Raw genomic sequence first — 16288 nt, forward strand, 5'->3', positions numbered from 1 at the left:
AGTCACGGCAAAGGCTTGGAAACTTATGCATGCGATTTCAAACAAACTTCTTTCACGTGGTCATTATGGGGTTTTGTTTGTAGAATTTTGAGGAAAATCATGAATTTATTCCATTTTGGAATGAAGTTGTGAAAAGTGAAGCTCTGTGAGAACTTTCCACATGCACTGTAAATATAAAGTCTTTTTAGGAAACGAAGAACATGTCCAAGGAACCCTTAAAGAACCCTTTTGTTTAAATTGTGTGAGTCATCTTGATTGATTAAGAATTTTTGAGGAACATGTTAGGAACCTTCTGAAGAGTGTATAGATTCTCATTTTGGATGTTAAACTGAAGTAGAACCTCTTTATGAATTCCAGAACCCTTCATAAATCCAATGAGTTCTGGAGAAAACTTTTTATCAGTAACAGTAAAAATAAAAGAATTCCTTAAGATTAAGATTAAGAATTTTTGAGAAACCTCTGAGGAACCTTTTTAGAAGTACAGCCTCTCTTCTTCTCATTTTCAGCTTTGAACTGAAGTAGAATAATAGGAATAGTAAAAGAAAAAAGTAAGGATTGTGAATTTTTGAGGAACCTCTGAGGAACCTTCGAAAGAGTGTACAGCTTCTTATTTTGAACTACTGTAGAGTGAAACCTCAGAATGAAATTAAGAACCTGAAATCAATCCAATGGATTCTGGAGGGAATGTTTTAATCAGTAAAAAAGGTAAAAAAAAAAAATAAAATCTTTATTGATTTTTGAGGATCGTCTGAGGAACCATCTGGTCGAAGACATCTTACTGGGTGTTGAAAATACGGACGTGAGATACAGTAACCTGGAGGTGGAAACTGTAGATCGTGGAATTTTATTCCGTAAGTGTGAGGAATCGAATGGTTCGATGGGCAAATCGATTCGAATCAGTTCAGAAGATTCGACTCGGTGGAGAGCACGATATCGATGAAGTGAATGGAAGTGAACATCAGGGTTGTGTGCGGCGCTACAGCTAGCAAACACAGACGGAGCTCGTTTAGTATTCCGGGCACACGGCGGAGAGGGGGAGGGTGGAGCGGTGGAGAGAGGGATGGAGGGAGGGAGGGAGGGAGGGACAGGAGAGAGAGAGAGAAAGAGAGAGTGAAGGGGGGAACATGCTGTGAAGGAGGCAGGGGGAAAAACAGAGCGAGGAGAGACAGATAGAGAGCGAGGAGAAAGACGGGAGTGGAGGAGAGATGATCCTTATTCTTCTCTGCCTCTCAATCTAGCCTGTGCCATCCATTCTTCTGCATCCCTCCATCCATCCATCCGTCCCTCCATCCCAGGTACAGTATATGGGGCTTCGTTTGTTTCTCTCTCTCTCTCTCTCTCTCTCTATCTCTCTGTCTGCTCCTGCATTGCATGTTGCATTGAGAAAATGTTTCTGATGATGATGATGAAGGTTTTGAGGAGGATCATGGATCCCGGCATGAACATGCTTTTCCTCCTTCCCGTGTCCTGGATCGTCGTGTGAAGCACCTCGGCGCCCTATAATAAGATGCAAAACTATTGTTCTCGGATCTCCTGCGCTTCAGGAGAGTCGGATCGTGACTTTGCTTTTGTGAGGCACATATGTGCGCATGTGTGTGCGTGTGTGTGTGTGTCTGTGTGTGTGTGCGTGTGTGTGTGTGATGTGTGATTGCATCTTCTACCGCATGTGCGTCCCTCATGCAGCGATCATAAAAACAGCCATGGTGTTTGTGTGTCGTAAGGAAATGTTCCAGCCATGAGATCCTCCTCTGCTCTGGTGCTCTGGTTCTCTGGTTCTCCAACCCCACCCCTGCATGGAAACACACACACACACACACACACACACACACACACAGACACACACAGACCCCATCCTTCATTCACACACCGCTGGGCAGCAGCTAATTCCCTCTAGACGAGGATGACGCTGCTGAGCAGTTCTTCGTGTGTGTGTGTGTGTGTGTGTGTGTGTGTGTGTGTGTGTGTGGAGGAGCTCGATCTATGGCGACACCCAGACATCCTTCTTCCCATCCCAGCCTGGTTCTCTCCCTACAGCTGTGTGATCTTATAGATAATTTAGGAGTGAAGGCTATGAGAAAGATGGAATAGAACCAAATGTGTGTGTGATTGTGTGTGTGTGTGTGTGTGTGTGTGTGTGTGTGTGTGTGTGTGTGTGTGTGTGTGCACAAGTGTGTAAGTGTTTGAATGTACCGAATGCCCTCAATATTCTTCATGTGGAATCAGTCCCCCAGCCTCGGGCCTTTTCCATATATTTAGCTTTTCCTTCCACACAAAAGCTTTCACGAGCGAATCGTCCTGTCCTGCGTGAGGACACACTCCGGCTCATGCCGTCACACGGTGGTGAGATGAAGCGGGTTCACCGGTCTCACACCGGCGATGATCATTTACATAAAAACGCTTACACTTTTACGTTTATTGTTCCTTTAACGTACAGCAAAACGAGTGGCGTCCTGTTTTCTTCCTGACGTTCTAGCAGCTATAAACAGACTTTCCCTCTCCGGCCCTCCTTCATTCTCTCCATCGTAAATCGAACTAAACAAAAGCATGAAACACGCAACTAGTTGTGTCGTGTTACCATAAAACGTCTAAAAGGATCGGGAAAACCTCCTCTGACGCTGGAGACTCCTTCCGTAACTATTAAGATGCATATCAAGACGTAATTATATGACGCATCATAACACTACGGAGGCAGAGGCGTGTCCTGAGAGTCACATAGGATACAGATTAACATGGCAGAGGCAGAGCTGCGTCAGAAGGCATTTAAGTAAATTTATGATTCGCTTTGTGTCTGAACCAAAGAAATAAAAGTGAACTGTAACATATTGAACTGCAGAGCATCAGATTTTCCAGGGGGTGTTATCGTATCGTATTGTATCGGTAGCTGCTTCATATGTATCTTTAATGTATTGTATCATTGGCTATGCATCGAGATGCGAATCACATCAGCTTCAGTTATGAAGATGCACTTGGGCAGTGAGTAAAAGACAGGAGGTGGAGCTGGAGGTAGCAGAGCTGAAGATGCTGCGATTTTTGTTGGGAGTGAAAACGATGGACAGGATTAGAAATGAGTTTATTAGAGGGACACGCATGTAGGACGTTTTAAAGACAAGGTGATTGAGATGGTTTGGACATGTGCATATCGGTAGAAGACTGCTGAGGATGGAGGAAAAAAGGAAGACCATGGAGGAGGTTTATGGATGTGGTGAAGAAAGACATGCAGGTAGTTGGTTTGAAAGAGGCAGATGTAGAGGACAGGAGGTGTGGAGACGGATGATCCGCTGTGGCGACCCCTAACAGGAGCAGCTTGAAGAAGAAGAAGAAGAAGAAGAAGTAGGAGAAGAAGAAGGAGAAGAAGAAGAAGAAGAAGAAGGGGAATTATATATGTGGTGCATTCAGGAACACTTCACTTATTTCAATGTCGTTATGTTGCAGTTTGATACTACAATCGTTTATATTCGTTAATGTTTTTCATGAATCTGCTCTCAGTATCCCATAATGACAAAGTAAAAATTCTAGAAATGTCTGTACATTAAATGAATAATAAAAAAACATCTCCATAAGTATTCAGACGCTTTACTCAGTACCTAGTTAAAGCTCCTTTGGCACCAATTCCAGACTTGAATCTTTTGGTTTTGACACAATGATCTTTGCACACCTGGATTGGAGGATTTTCTGCTGTTCTTCAGGGCAAATCCTCTCAAGCTGGGGCAGGTTGGATGAGGAGCGGAGAACTTTCAGGTCTCTCCGAAGATGTTCAATAGGGTTGAAGTCAGAGCTCTGGCTAAACCACTTTTCACAGACTCGTCCCTAATCGGATGTGTGTCAGGGTCATTGTCATGTAGGTGAACCTTCAGCCCAGATTGAGGTCCTGACTGCTGTGGAACAGGATATGGGATTCGGTGAAGTGTGTCCTGTTGCTATAGAAACAATTACTTATTAGCTATAAATACAGATGTGATCTGCAGATGGAAAATCGAATGTAGCATAAATATGTTGTATAATCCAGACAAATGGACGCTAATACGTCGATTAGCGGTTAGCATTTACAGAACTCACGTGAAAAGTCTGAGCACTTTGTGTTTAAAAGCTGTAAAGATGCTAATCACTATAGTGTACGTGACTCAAACAGGGAGTGATGTAATGATGGAAAGGCGGCGGATCCTCTGAGTCACAGGTGTTTGGTCTGCGAGGTCGAGCGTAATGCGATAAGGCGAGGAGGGAAAGACGAGTGGGAGGAGGCTAGGAGAAGGAAAAAGTGGCTAGCTGGGTTTTTATGCTAGGTGTCATGCCACTGTTCTCTCTGTTGAGGATGAAGGGAAGGAGGGATGATCGCACTGATGGAGATGAAATGGGAGGCATGTGGTGTTTTGGTGGAAGAGTCACACACACACACACACACACACACACACACACACACCAACCTGCAGCAGTCTGTTCAACAACCTCTGCCCATTCTATACATTTAACCTACAGCATCCAGTCATCTGTGTGTGTGTGTGTGTGTGTGTAGTACATTTATTCACAATGTACTTTCTTTATTTAGAAGAAAAATAAATAAACTCTATTGAAAATAATTTTCCGCCATGATGCAACAATAAACCCTCTGGGGGTCGACAAATGCGCCGGCGTGTTTTGTGGCATTTTTTTCCTCATAACGTAGAAACGACTTTTTTGATCCTACAGATAAGAACAATACATCATTCCAATCTGTAAAGGGTCTACTTTTATTTGTACACACTCATAATAACAACAAAACTTTTGTAAAATAAAGAAAACAGACAGGGGGCGCTCTCTGCCATCTCTGTCGTCTCTCTTCACAGACACAAAAAAAACCACTCTCAGAATCGTAGTGAATATTTACCTCACAAATATAATACATAGAAATGTCTACTTTACAATAAACCAATTTACAAAACAAATATTCTCTGATTCTGTAATCCGTATGAAAGGTAGACGAGGAACAGTTTCTCAGGTATCACCTCATTAACCGTCCGTGTGGAAACATAGCAAAAGTTCCGTTTGGTGTCCTGATGATTTACGTATAATTACTTTAAAACATTTACAAGAATATTTTGTCTTCATGCTCCATGTCGAGTTTGGCTTCACTAATAATAAACATACATTTGCATAAAGCATCAATATTTGTCCATGAGCATGTTGATTAGAGTATGTGAAAAACGTGAAAAGTATTAATTTAAGGTAAATTTAGAACAGATACGAACGTGCAAATTACCTCACGACAATCATGCGATTAATTGCGATGAAATGTTTTAATCGATTGAAAGCCTAATATATATATATTATATATGTGTGTGTTTGTGTGTGTGTATATGTGTGTGCAGGATATGGAGTGAATAATATTGATGTGCACTGTGTGTAGTGAGGAAGTGGTTGTGTGTAGACGTGTCAGCAGAGAGTCCGCAAAAATCTTCATCAGGACGAGGATGTGGGTTTTTGATAATTGGTTATACCAGGGGTCCCGAAAACCCTGTATGCTTTACAAATTAGAGTGTTTTCTCCATCTGAACACACAAACACACACACACAAACACAAGGACACAAACTCATACACACATGCACATACACACATGCACACACACACACTTTAATTAGCTAATTATTTGGATTGGAAGATGAAGCAGAGAGGAAACAGGATAATACTGGAGCACAGGATTCTACGAAATATAAACATCTCAACCATTTCGTTTGTGTTTTTCGTTTCATGATGCACCAAATGTTTTCAAATGGTGGAAGGTCTAGACTGCAGGTAGGTCAGTTCAGCACCCAGACTCTTCTACTACAATGTCATGCTATTGTAAAAGATGCAGTATCAGTGTGCATTATCTTGCTCAAATACGCAAAACCTTCCCTGAAAAAGATGTATTCTGGATGGAAGCATTTGCTGCACTTATATCTGTATATAGCGTTCAGCATTGATGGAGCCTTTCCAGATGTTTAAGCTGCCCATTCCACAGGGACTAATGCAACACCATAGCATCAGAAATGCAGCTTTTTGAACACTGAGCTCTAATAACAAACCAGATGATCCCTCTCCTCTTTAGTCCGGAGGACGTGGTATTCACTGTTTCCAAAAAGAAATTAAAATTTCGATTCGTCTGAAAACAGAACAGTTTTTCACTTTTCTTCAGTACATTTTAATGAGCTTAGTCCCAGAGAGGATGGCGGAGTTTCTGGATCATGTTCACGCATGACTACTTTTTTGCATGATAGAGATTTAACCTGCATTTGTGAACGACATGGCAAACTGTGTTCATAGATAATGATTTCTGCAGATGTTAATGCAGCCCATGCAGTGATTTCTATTACAGAATCATGACTGTTTTAAATGCAGTGCCGCCTGAGGGCCTGAAGATCACAAACATCTAATATTGATTTCCCCCTTTGTCCCTTGTGCAGAGCGATTTCTCCAGATTCTTGAGATCCTTTTGATGATATATTCTTTTGATTGCTATATTCAACTGTTTTGCAATTTGATGTTGAGGAACATTATTCTGAAATTGTTCCACAGTTTGTAGACACAGTCTTTCACAGGGTGGTGAAGCTCCGCCCATTTTTACTTCTGAGAGACTCTGTTTCATTAGTCGCACAATGTTTCTCAAACTGTTTCATTTTAATCACAGTTGCTTTTTCCTGACTTTGGTTGCCTCGTCCCGTGTTACAGCCAAAAAATTCAAAATGACCTTCTATAACAGTGTGGATGCAGTCGGACTCTGCAGGTTTTCCATATTTCCACTGCACACTGTAATTCCATGCACACACTCCTGTTTCCTGCAGTTGCTCTATAGTCTTTTTTTTTTTTCCTTCTGTTCTTATGATTTATTAGAGTTTTAGTGGATGGTGTAAAAGACCACCAGGTTCCTGTCCATGTGACAGTCAACAATCAGTGTTCAGTCTAACAGGGAAATATCGCTGTCTGTGGTCCTGTAATATAATAATAGTTTATTATAGTTTATAAAAGCACAGCTTCAGGATTTATAGGTCATTATTTCAACATTTTTATTTTTTTTGTAACATTGTTTTATTTTTATAATAGTTTTTTGGTTGTAATAATTATTTTTTTCTGTATAGGTTTTACACAATATTTTCCACATTGAATTTATATATATATATATATATATATATATATATATATATATGTATTTATTTTTTATTTTATGTACAGTACATTTAATGAATGTCAGTCTCTTCTTATAGATCAATTATTCTTTCTTTCTTTCTTTCTTTCTTTCTTTCTTTCTTTCTTTCTTTCTTTCTTTCAATCTTTTCATGTTTTGCAATGTCTTACTATCCTTTCTTTCTTTCTTAAAATAATCCTTAATAGTAAATCATTATATCTTGCTAAACAAATATTGTAAAAAGACCTTTTCTATTCTGCCCACTAAAGAAAGCATGATAACAGTGCGATACTGGTGCATAAATACATACAAGCCCAAACTTTTATATAATTGATCCTGGTTGTCATGGTTATGTGCCCTTAACCCCAGAGTGTAAATTCTATTTCAAAATCAATAGTTATATATATATATATATATATATATATAATTTAAATTACATTTCCATTCTACAAATGCAGCCGTGAAGAGGTGACATGTTGCGAATGTGATGAGTAATTTTACTGTGTGTGTGTGTGTGTGTGTGTGTGTGTCCTGTATGATCGATCACTGTGAGCTTGACAGAACAATCATGTGATTCTATTTTCTTTTCATTGCAAGAAACATTGCAAATGCTTGCAAAACTCAGCAGTGTGTGTTTGTGTGTTATATTTCGAGTATATAATGTGTGTGGAATGTATGATGTGTGTGTGTGTGTGTGTGTGTGTGTGTGTGTGTGTGTGTGTGTGTGTGTGTGTGTGTAGGCTGAGTGGACACCTTTGTATTTGGAGAACTTGTGTGTAGAGATGAGGCTGTTATCTCAGTGTGGCAGTAACAGGTCATTTTAAACCATTTGGATGAGACTCTGTCATTACTGGCATTACACACAGTAATGGCCTGTGTGTGTGTGTGTGTGTGTGTGTGTGTGTGTGTGTGTGTGTGTGTGTGTGTGTGTGTGTGTGTTTGGTGTTATGTTATGAACAGTAAAGTGATCTGGTAGTTTTTTTGTTGTTGTTAAAAACCTCTCAAAACCTAAATCTTAAGCAAAAATAATGACCTGATAATAGCATTGAAAAGCGTAAAGGTGATAATCCAGGTGTAGGCGTGAGTGTTACAGGATCTTAGTGCATGGTGTGAAGGTGAAGAACGTCCTGAGGTGAAGAGGAGAGCATTAGAAATGTGTAAGGTTATAGCCTTATACCATGGTCACTTTCCAGCATTGAGGAGTTCCAGCTGTTACTGATGTTTGCGGAGCCAAACTGACTGAATGGATCAAATAATGTTTTATTTTCATTTTGCGTTTTATATTCGACATGTTACTGCTACAATTCTGCTGCTCCGAATCACACACACAGATAAAGTAGTGCCAGATGATTACATTCATTTACATGAAATAGAGTCTGTGTGCTGCGTCTCATTTTCGTTCTCATTTGAATGTTTTTACTCCAGTTGTGCCATAAGCCATTTATCAAAATCTCCATATTCACCATAGAAGTTCCACCACATGCAGAAATCCTGCATGGAGCTCAGTGAGGTCATTAGGAAATGTGTATAATCGCTGTGTCACTCTGGATGCAACTGGAACTGGAGCTGAACTCCTTCCAGCCAATCACAATCCACTATTCACACCTGCACTTCCAGCCAATCACAATCCACTATTCACACCTGAACTCCTTCCAGCCAATCACAATCCACTATTCACACCTGAACTCCTTCCAGGCAATCACAATCCACTATTCACACCTGAACTCCTTCCAGCCAATCACAATCCACTATTCACACCTGAACTCCTTCCAGGCAATCACAATCCACTATTCACACCTGAACTCCTTCCAGCCAATCACAATCCACTATTCTCACCTGAACTCCTTCCAGCCAATCACAATCCACTATTCACACTGATCAGAGTGTAAATAACACATTTACATTCAGTACATTCACAAATTTGTCATTAGCCGCACCTACTTACTGTAATACTGCAGGATAATAGTTTACAATACAAATAATAAAAACAAGCAAACAAATACATACATAAACAGAAGGAAAAAAAATCAAGTAAACAAAGAATAGTTTTCCCCACTTTTTCTTTTCCCTCTGAAACACGGACAGTGTTAAATGAGAACCACAGAATCCAGATGTGGAATAATAATAATCCTGATACACCCTGAAACTCATGTCCTGTCTGTACTCAGAGGTCCTGGGAGGTGGGAGCTTAGTGGCATTGGACTCTGGATCAGAAGGTCATAAGTTCAAATCCCCACATCATGAACCTGCCACTGCTGGGCCCTTGAGAGGGGCCCTTAACCCTCAACTAAAACTCTAAAAAAAAAGCCAGTCTGGATGTAAATTCATTGATCCAAACAGATCTGTTTTCATTCACTGTAATCTTCCTCACTAACTTCAGTTACATTGTTCTGTGAAATGAATGAAAAACCTCTGTAATGCTACATCGTTAAAATACAAATGAAATAATGAGTTTTAATGAATCCCTGATTAAAAGCAGTTCAGATGAATAGAACATGTGAGGAAACGTTTGAGTTCGGCTGAACTCGAGCATCAGGTCAGATGAGAGAAGCTGACCAGGCGGATGTGAGAGCAGTTGAGGGCAGTGTGTAATGAGGAAGGCAAATCCAGATGCAGAACCAAAGTCAAGCAATGATCAGGTGATGATGAGAAGCAGCTCGATTATGAGAACAACACTGTAATGAAGTGTAATGAAGATGCCAAAAACAAAACTGCTTTGCAAAATGTCTGTGTTCATTTATTAGCTGGGAGAACCAGAGTGTAAAATGTGTGTGATGTTTGGGAGATGGTGCTCCAAGTTGATGGAGATCTGACATTGGGACAGAGGGGGGAAATACAAGGGGTGTTCAAGTCAAACCCGGACTTTGGAGTTTAAAATATTAAAGAATTAATTTCAAGGAATGGAAACTGCATTTTGTTTTTTTCACATCCACCCCTTCTACATTTATAGACTGATTTAAAGACCCAACGTTCATCCTACACTTTACTGTTCATCCTCCATCACTTCATCACTGGGCAACCACCACGACCAAGATCGTGACTGACGGCCACCACGACTGGGCTCGGGATTGTGACGGCCATCTTTGAAACTTTTCCATCGTTGAACTGTGTTCCTGTGGCTGAGGCTCTCATAACTTTACTGTGATGGAAGATCTTCTGATGATATCCGTGGCTTTTACAGCTTTGCCTTCACAAACTTCAGCAGCACACACTGTTCCATGCACACACTAATCCTGTCAGGACCGCTAGGACCGACCCGAGACATGTGCGCCACCTAGCAACAACAGCACACTCTAGCCACTAAATACTGCAAGAACCACCATGAGAGCATTCATTTTTCTACCTGGAACATTAAAAGTCCCAGTTTCACTTCAACGCCCCTCATGGTACCAAATTACCACCAAAAACATTCTGGGATCTTCAGAGAATTGTGTTGGAATGTAAATAGTGTAAAAAAGTTGGTTGTTGGTGAAACTATAGAGCACTGTGCTTAATGGAAGCTTCTACAGTCAGGGCAGGACACTCTCTGGTTCTCTCTGGCTCCAACTTGCTGAAGATCGTGTACATGCTGAACATCAGACTGGAGCTGGAGTGTGGATCGAGTGCTTCTGATTTCTGAAACCTGGACCTGAAAACTTATATAAACTTCAAAAAGCAATAAAAGGAAATGTGAGGCAGATGTTCTGTTCATGCAGTGTGGTTGTATTCTGGACTCTGATTGGTCAGAAGGTCTTAATTTGTAGATTTACAGTTGCATCGATCACAAATGCGTTTGCTCAGATGAGTTACGGTTTCTATAGTAACAGCTCATTCTATAAAACCATACGTGAGTGTTGAAGGAGATGTTCATGCAACATCCATGAAAGCAGTCTTCAGGTTTAGTTCTGCTTTAACGTGTGAAAGCAGGAAATACATCATTTTCTGGATGTAGAAATAAGATAAAAGGTGTAAAGTACCATAAGTGCAGATGGTTGTGGTGTAATAGGAATAAAACACCTGAGAGAGAGAGAGAGAGTGTGTGTGTGTGTGTGTGTGTGTGTGTGTGTGTGTGTGTGTGGACTTAGATGGTAAGCACTAGGTAAATAATTGATTAGGTACGGCTGAAGAACAGTGTTCCCCATCATGCTCTCACATTAATTAGCAGGAGAGCATCTCAGGAGCATGACCTCATGAGCACAGAGAGGTTTCTCAGGTCTCTGAGACGTGATCCAGGTCCACCTCACTCTCACTCTGGTGTGATTGGATTGTGACCTTGGCAGTTTTCAGGTCTCAGCTGTGGTGTATTGCTTTTCTTAAAGATATCGAACCGGAGCTGGACAGCAGTCAATGAGGTGTAGTATTGCAGCATGCTAGAGAGGTCTGGAGCATGGTGGAGCATGGAGGAGCATAGAGGAGCCTGGTGGAGGATGGTATGTCTCTGTGCTGGAATCAGGAATGGTGTAAGGAGTTCCAACATTTGCTGGAATTTATTTCGGTTTGTCATTGTGGTTTTTCTTCTTTCTTAGATACCAATGAAAGTCAGTGATTCATCAGAGAGAATATTTTATGTCACTCAGAAGATGCAGAAGTGTAGAAAGGATGGTGTGAATCAAAAGTGAGAGAGTATGGATAGATTTTTAAGGGAGAAAAAATTAAACTGAATACACACAGGGTGAAGTAAAACTTCTGGAGCAAATTGACCCTATATTGGAACAAAAGTATGTGCACCCCTGACCAGGACATTTCTATGTGGCTCATCTTCAGATTTTGTGTGATTAGTGTGATTGATGTGGTTAGTGAAATTAGTGTAATTGGTGTGAAGGATGTGATTAGTGTGATTAGTGTGATTAATGTGAATAGTGTGATTATTGTGATTAGTGTGATTAGTGTGATTGATGTGATTAGTGTGATTAGTGGGTTTGATGTGATTAGTGTGATTTTGTGTGATGATTGTGATTGATGCGATTGGTGTGATTTTGTGTGATTAGTGTAATTGGTGTAATTAATGTAATTAGTGTGATTAGTGTGATTAATGTGATTGGTATAATCGATGTGATTAATGTGATTAATATGATTAGTGTGATTGGTGTGATTGATGTGATTAGTGTGAATGGTGTGATTGATGTGATTAATGTGACTGATGAAATGTTGTGTTTGATGTAATTAGTGTGATTAATGAAATGTAATGTTTGATGTGATTAGTGTGATTGATGTGATTAGTGTGATTGGTGTGATTGATGAAATGTTATGTTTGATGTGATTAGTGTGATTAATGTGATTAATATGATTAGTGTGATTGATGTGATTAGTGTGATTGATAATGTTATGTTTGATGTGATTAGTGTGATTGATGTGATTAGTGTGATTGATGAAATGTTATGTTTGATGTGATTAGTGTGATTGATGTGATTAGTGTGATTGATGAAATGTTATGTTTGATGTGATTAGTTTGATTGATGTGATTAGTGTGATTGATGAAATGTTATGTTTGATGTGATTAGTGTGATTGATGTGATTAGTGTGATTCGTGTGATTGCATTTTTGTTGCCATATCCCTGTGGAAAATGTTTTTGTGTTCTTGTCTCAGTCGCTTGTGATGTTTAACACCACATTCACATATAAGTAATCAAGGTCTGAATGGCAGAGCAAATGGTAGACTTAAACTCCCAGAATGCAAAGCAGGTATACAGCAGCAGAGACACAAGAACAAGACTGAGAATGAGAAGCAGGAAAGATTATGATGTGAGTGTACAGATGCATAAGTAAGACAAAGAAAAGGACTAACAAAGCCCCGCTGCATCACCTCATTTTATGTAGACGTAACACCCAAGTTAGTTTTAATCAGCATGCGACGCAGGAACCCTCTATAATTTAAATGCCATATATATTAATTATGAACATTGGTATTCGAGTTGTTCTAGGAATGAGCTTTTTCTTTAACCCAATCTTCTTTGAAACCTGGAATCAGGTGTGCAATCATTCTCGTATCATCCTGTCAGATTGTCATATGGTTCCACACTTAGTTACAGGATAACTGCTGACACGCAGAGTTTTTCTTTCAGATTGAAATTCCGGCTGAAAGATGGGTCTGACACGCTGAGTGAGCAGAGAGTGAGAGGAAAAATAAAAAGTTCTCCCGAGTCATGTAGAGATGAACTTGCTTAGGGAGTTGGGATGTTGGGGATGATTGGTGGTTCTGACCTGATTTAACTTTAGGGCCTTTGTGGGGAGACTGTGGGCAGAAAATTGGTATAGCAATAACCTTTTATTTTTAGCAAAGTAAAAAACATCTGGTTTTCATCTGTTTTCTCAGGTTTTCTCTGACCTTCCAAAAACATGCTAATAGCTGGAGTCTTCTTCTGTTTCAATTCAATTTAATTCATGTTTATTTGTATGGCACTTTTAACAATGAACATTGTCTCAAACAGCTTTACACAGATAATATGGTGATTAAAAGTAAATGTTTTTTATAAGTAAGTTTGTCCCTGATGAGTGAGCCGGTGGCGACTGTGGGGAAGGAAAAACTCCCCAAAATGGCATAAGGAAGAAACTTTGAGAGGAACTAAACTCAAGAGGGAACCCATCCTCATCTGGGTTGCACCGAATGTCCATTTGTAGCAGATATATGATGTTGTGGGGTACAGTGATGATGATCAGAAGCGAAAAGTAGTCCTGAGTCAGTGTAGCAGACTGTTGACATTAACTACAGTCCAATCCATCCTCAAAGCTCCCGTTCTTACTCCGAATTTTCATGGAACTACCCAAGGTGTTGTTAAGACTTTCTTCTTTCCACTTCTCCCATTAGGAGGCACCACAGCGGATCATCCGTCTCCACACCCCCCCTGTTCTCTAAATCTGCCTCTTTCACACCAACTACCTGCAAGTCTTCCCTCACCACATCCATAAACCTCCTCCTTGCTCTTCATCTATTCCTCCTTCCTGGCAGCTCCATCCTCAGCATTCTCCTACTGATATACCCCATGTCCCTCCTCTGCACATGTCCAAACCATCTCAATCTCGCCTTCCTCACCTTGTCTCCAAAATGTCCTACATACGCTGTCCCTCTAATAGCTGGAGTAAAGACAGTTAATTGTAAAAGAAGACTTGATTTGTAACGTATATGAGGTGGTATTAAATCATTTTGAGACTATCTCTGTTAAGTAATTTATTAATCAACGTTTCCACACTGTCACTTTCAAAATAGTCCAGTTGTACAGCAAACAGCGCTCCCAGTGTTCCTGCCATTTCCGAAATGTGTCCTGGAAGTCCCAGTCTTCCAGTGACGTTCTTCTGCACTTTAGAAGGTTAGAATTTTATATTTGCTTGCTACCCGTGATACAGGACAATGTCTTTTGGCCAATTGATTTATGAAGGTCGGTGCTCCCTGTGACTGTGTGTGCAGCCTGTGCTGTCATCTGCTGGCATGTTACAAAACTAGATTTGAAACCTTTTTAAATCACCTTGTACATTATTAATAATTAAACAATGCAATTCTTTGCATATCGCAACTTGTTAGGAATTTGGGGTCAGAATGCAGGGTTAGTCATGATACAGAGGGTTAGGGCCTCAGTCAAGGGCCAAACAATTGCAGCTGGGCACTGATCTTAACCCAGAGTTAGATATATCCTCCGAGTTTGGCCTTGCCTCATTAGTGGATTGATGTCCTATTGGTGGATTGTAGACAACAACTGGAACGGATCTTAATCACTATATTCTTTTATTTCAACAGAATGTTGGATCCTCAAAGTACAAGAACCATTGTCTTCCTCAGTAAAATAACAGATTCTTGGTTGAAGGCAAATTCTTGGCTTTATCCCACTGAGCAAATTGCTAAAGTGTTCAAAGAAGGAAATATAAAAAGAGTCTCGACCTAAATCTTGTCCTGCGTGTCCTATATCTTGTCTTCTAGCCGCACTTGGAGCCTGAACTATTTGTTAAACCAGCACAGAGGGACGAAACCTGGGAAACAAAACGCTTCATACTTATTTGTAGTGGTATCAGGCTTTCTTCTTAGCATTCGCTATTATCTGCGAGTGCTGAGGAAATAATTAAAGGGTTATGGGAGAAAAATGGAGGCAGATGAAATGCAGAGTAGAAAAAGAAGGAGACAGAGAAGGAGAAAGCAGAGAGACGTGGAAAAAAGGAGAGGCATTGACCTGGTTTCTTAAGACAGAATGAGCTCAGGGCAAAGCAGCATCACCAGCGAGATCTCTCAGATCTATAGTCATAGTCGCAGTCTGACACGCAGACAAATTACACACACCAGCTTTCGACAGTCAAATATGCTAACCATGCCTGCATTCCCCAAGCCAGTTTATTGAACTACAATGGATCGGAGTAGAAATCTGAGCAAGATTTACGCTATTATTGGTATTGTGTTATATTTTAGTGTCCATTATCATATTCTCACTTTCTCTCTTTCTGTTCTCAGGCAATGGTGGACATTCCTCCAAACCAATCTCAAAAACGCTTGCCTGGAAGAGTGATGGCTTATCACAGGAACTAGACGACCCAGAATTAATCTCTGCTCTGATGTCGTTCTGAGAAACAAACTCCATATGACTTCCTCCACCTAAAACCTACTGACAGAAAATCCATAGTACTCTAAATTGTCGTTAACGTATAGTACTAAAAATTTCAAGAAAATAGATTGACCTGGTGTGACTCACCATGACAAGGACTTTGCACCACTGGAAGCGTCTATGGTAAAACAAAAACTAGAATGTTTAAGGAAAGCAGGAGAAAGAAAATTTGATCCACTTCGTGTTGCAATTCTTCTCTGAAGCGATGCTGTCACCAAGAAGGATTAATGTGACTCTGAACCTGATGGATGTGGAAGCCATTAAGTACTCCAATTAACTAAGTGCTCCAAAAGAAAAACGTGATCAAGGCCTTTCTGTTTCAAAACAAAAATTCACTTACGTTTAGTGTGGGTGTGGTGAGGGCGGTGTGGGCTGCGGCGCAATTTGGGGTTTAGGAGTGCGATGCAGATTGGAGGATGTCGGGGGATTGGGAAGAAGACGTGTGTAAGAAGGCGCTGGTGCTGGTGGAGGAGCTGTGCTTCCGCTCGGGGGGATACAGTCAGAGTGCCAGTTGCCAGGAGTTCAGCTACATGATGAGGGGACGCAATGGACACATCGACACAGGTAACCCTCAGCTACACATCTAATCCC

General features: G+C 40.5%; 1 protein-coding gene across 1 annotated transcript in view; it reads left to right on the forward strand.

Moving 5' to 3' along the window:
- Positions 1–1081: 1081 nt before the first annotated feature.
- Positions 1082–16288, forward strand: part of syt3 (synaptotagmin III) — a 46704-nt gene continuing 31497 nt past the window's right edge. Inside the window, 2 exon segments of the mRNA XM_046865776.1 lie at positions 1082–1295; positions 15547–16261. Of these exon segments, the coding sequence (XP_046721732.1) occupies positions 16114–16261 (148 nt within the window). The 5' untranslated portion in view covers positions 1082–1295; positions 15547–16113.

The sequence above is a fragment of the Silurus meridionalis genome, chromosome 14, assembly GCF_014805685.1.
Source record: "Silurus meridionalis isolate SWU-2019-XX chromosome 14, ASM1480568v1, whole genome shotgun sequence".
In the NCBI taxonomy this organism is placed as follows: Eukaryota; Metazoa; Chordata; class Actinopteri; order Siluriformes; family Siluridae; genus Silurus; species Silurus meridionalis.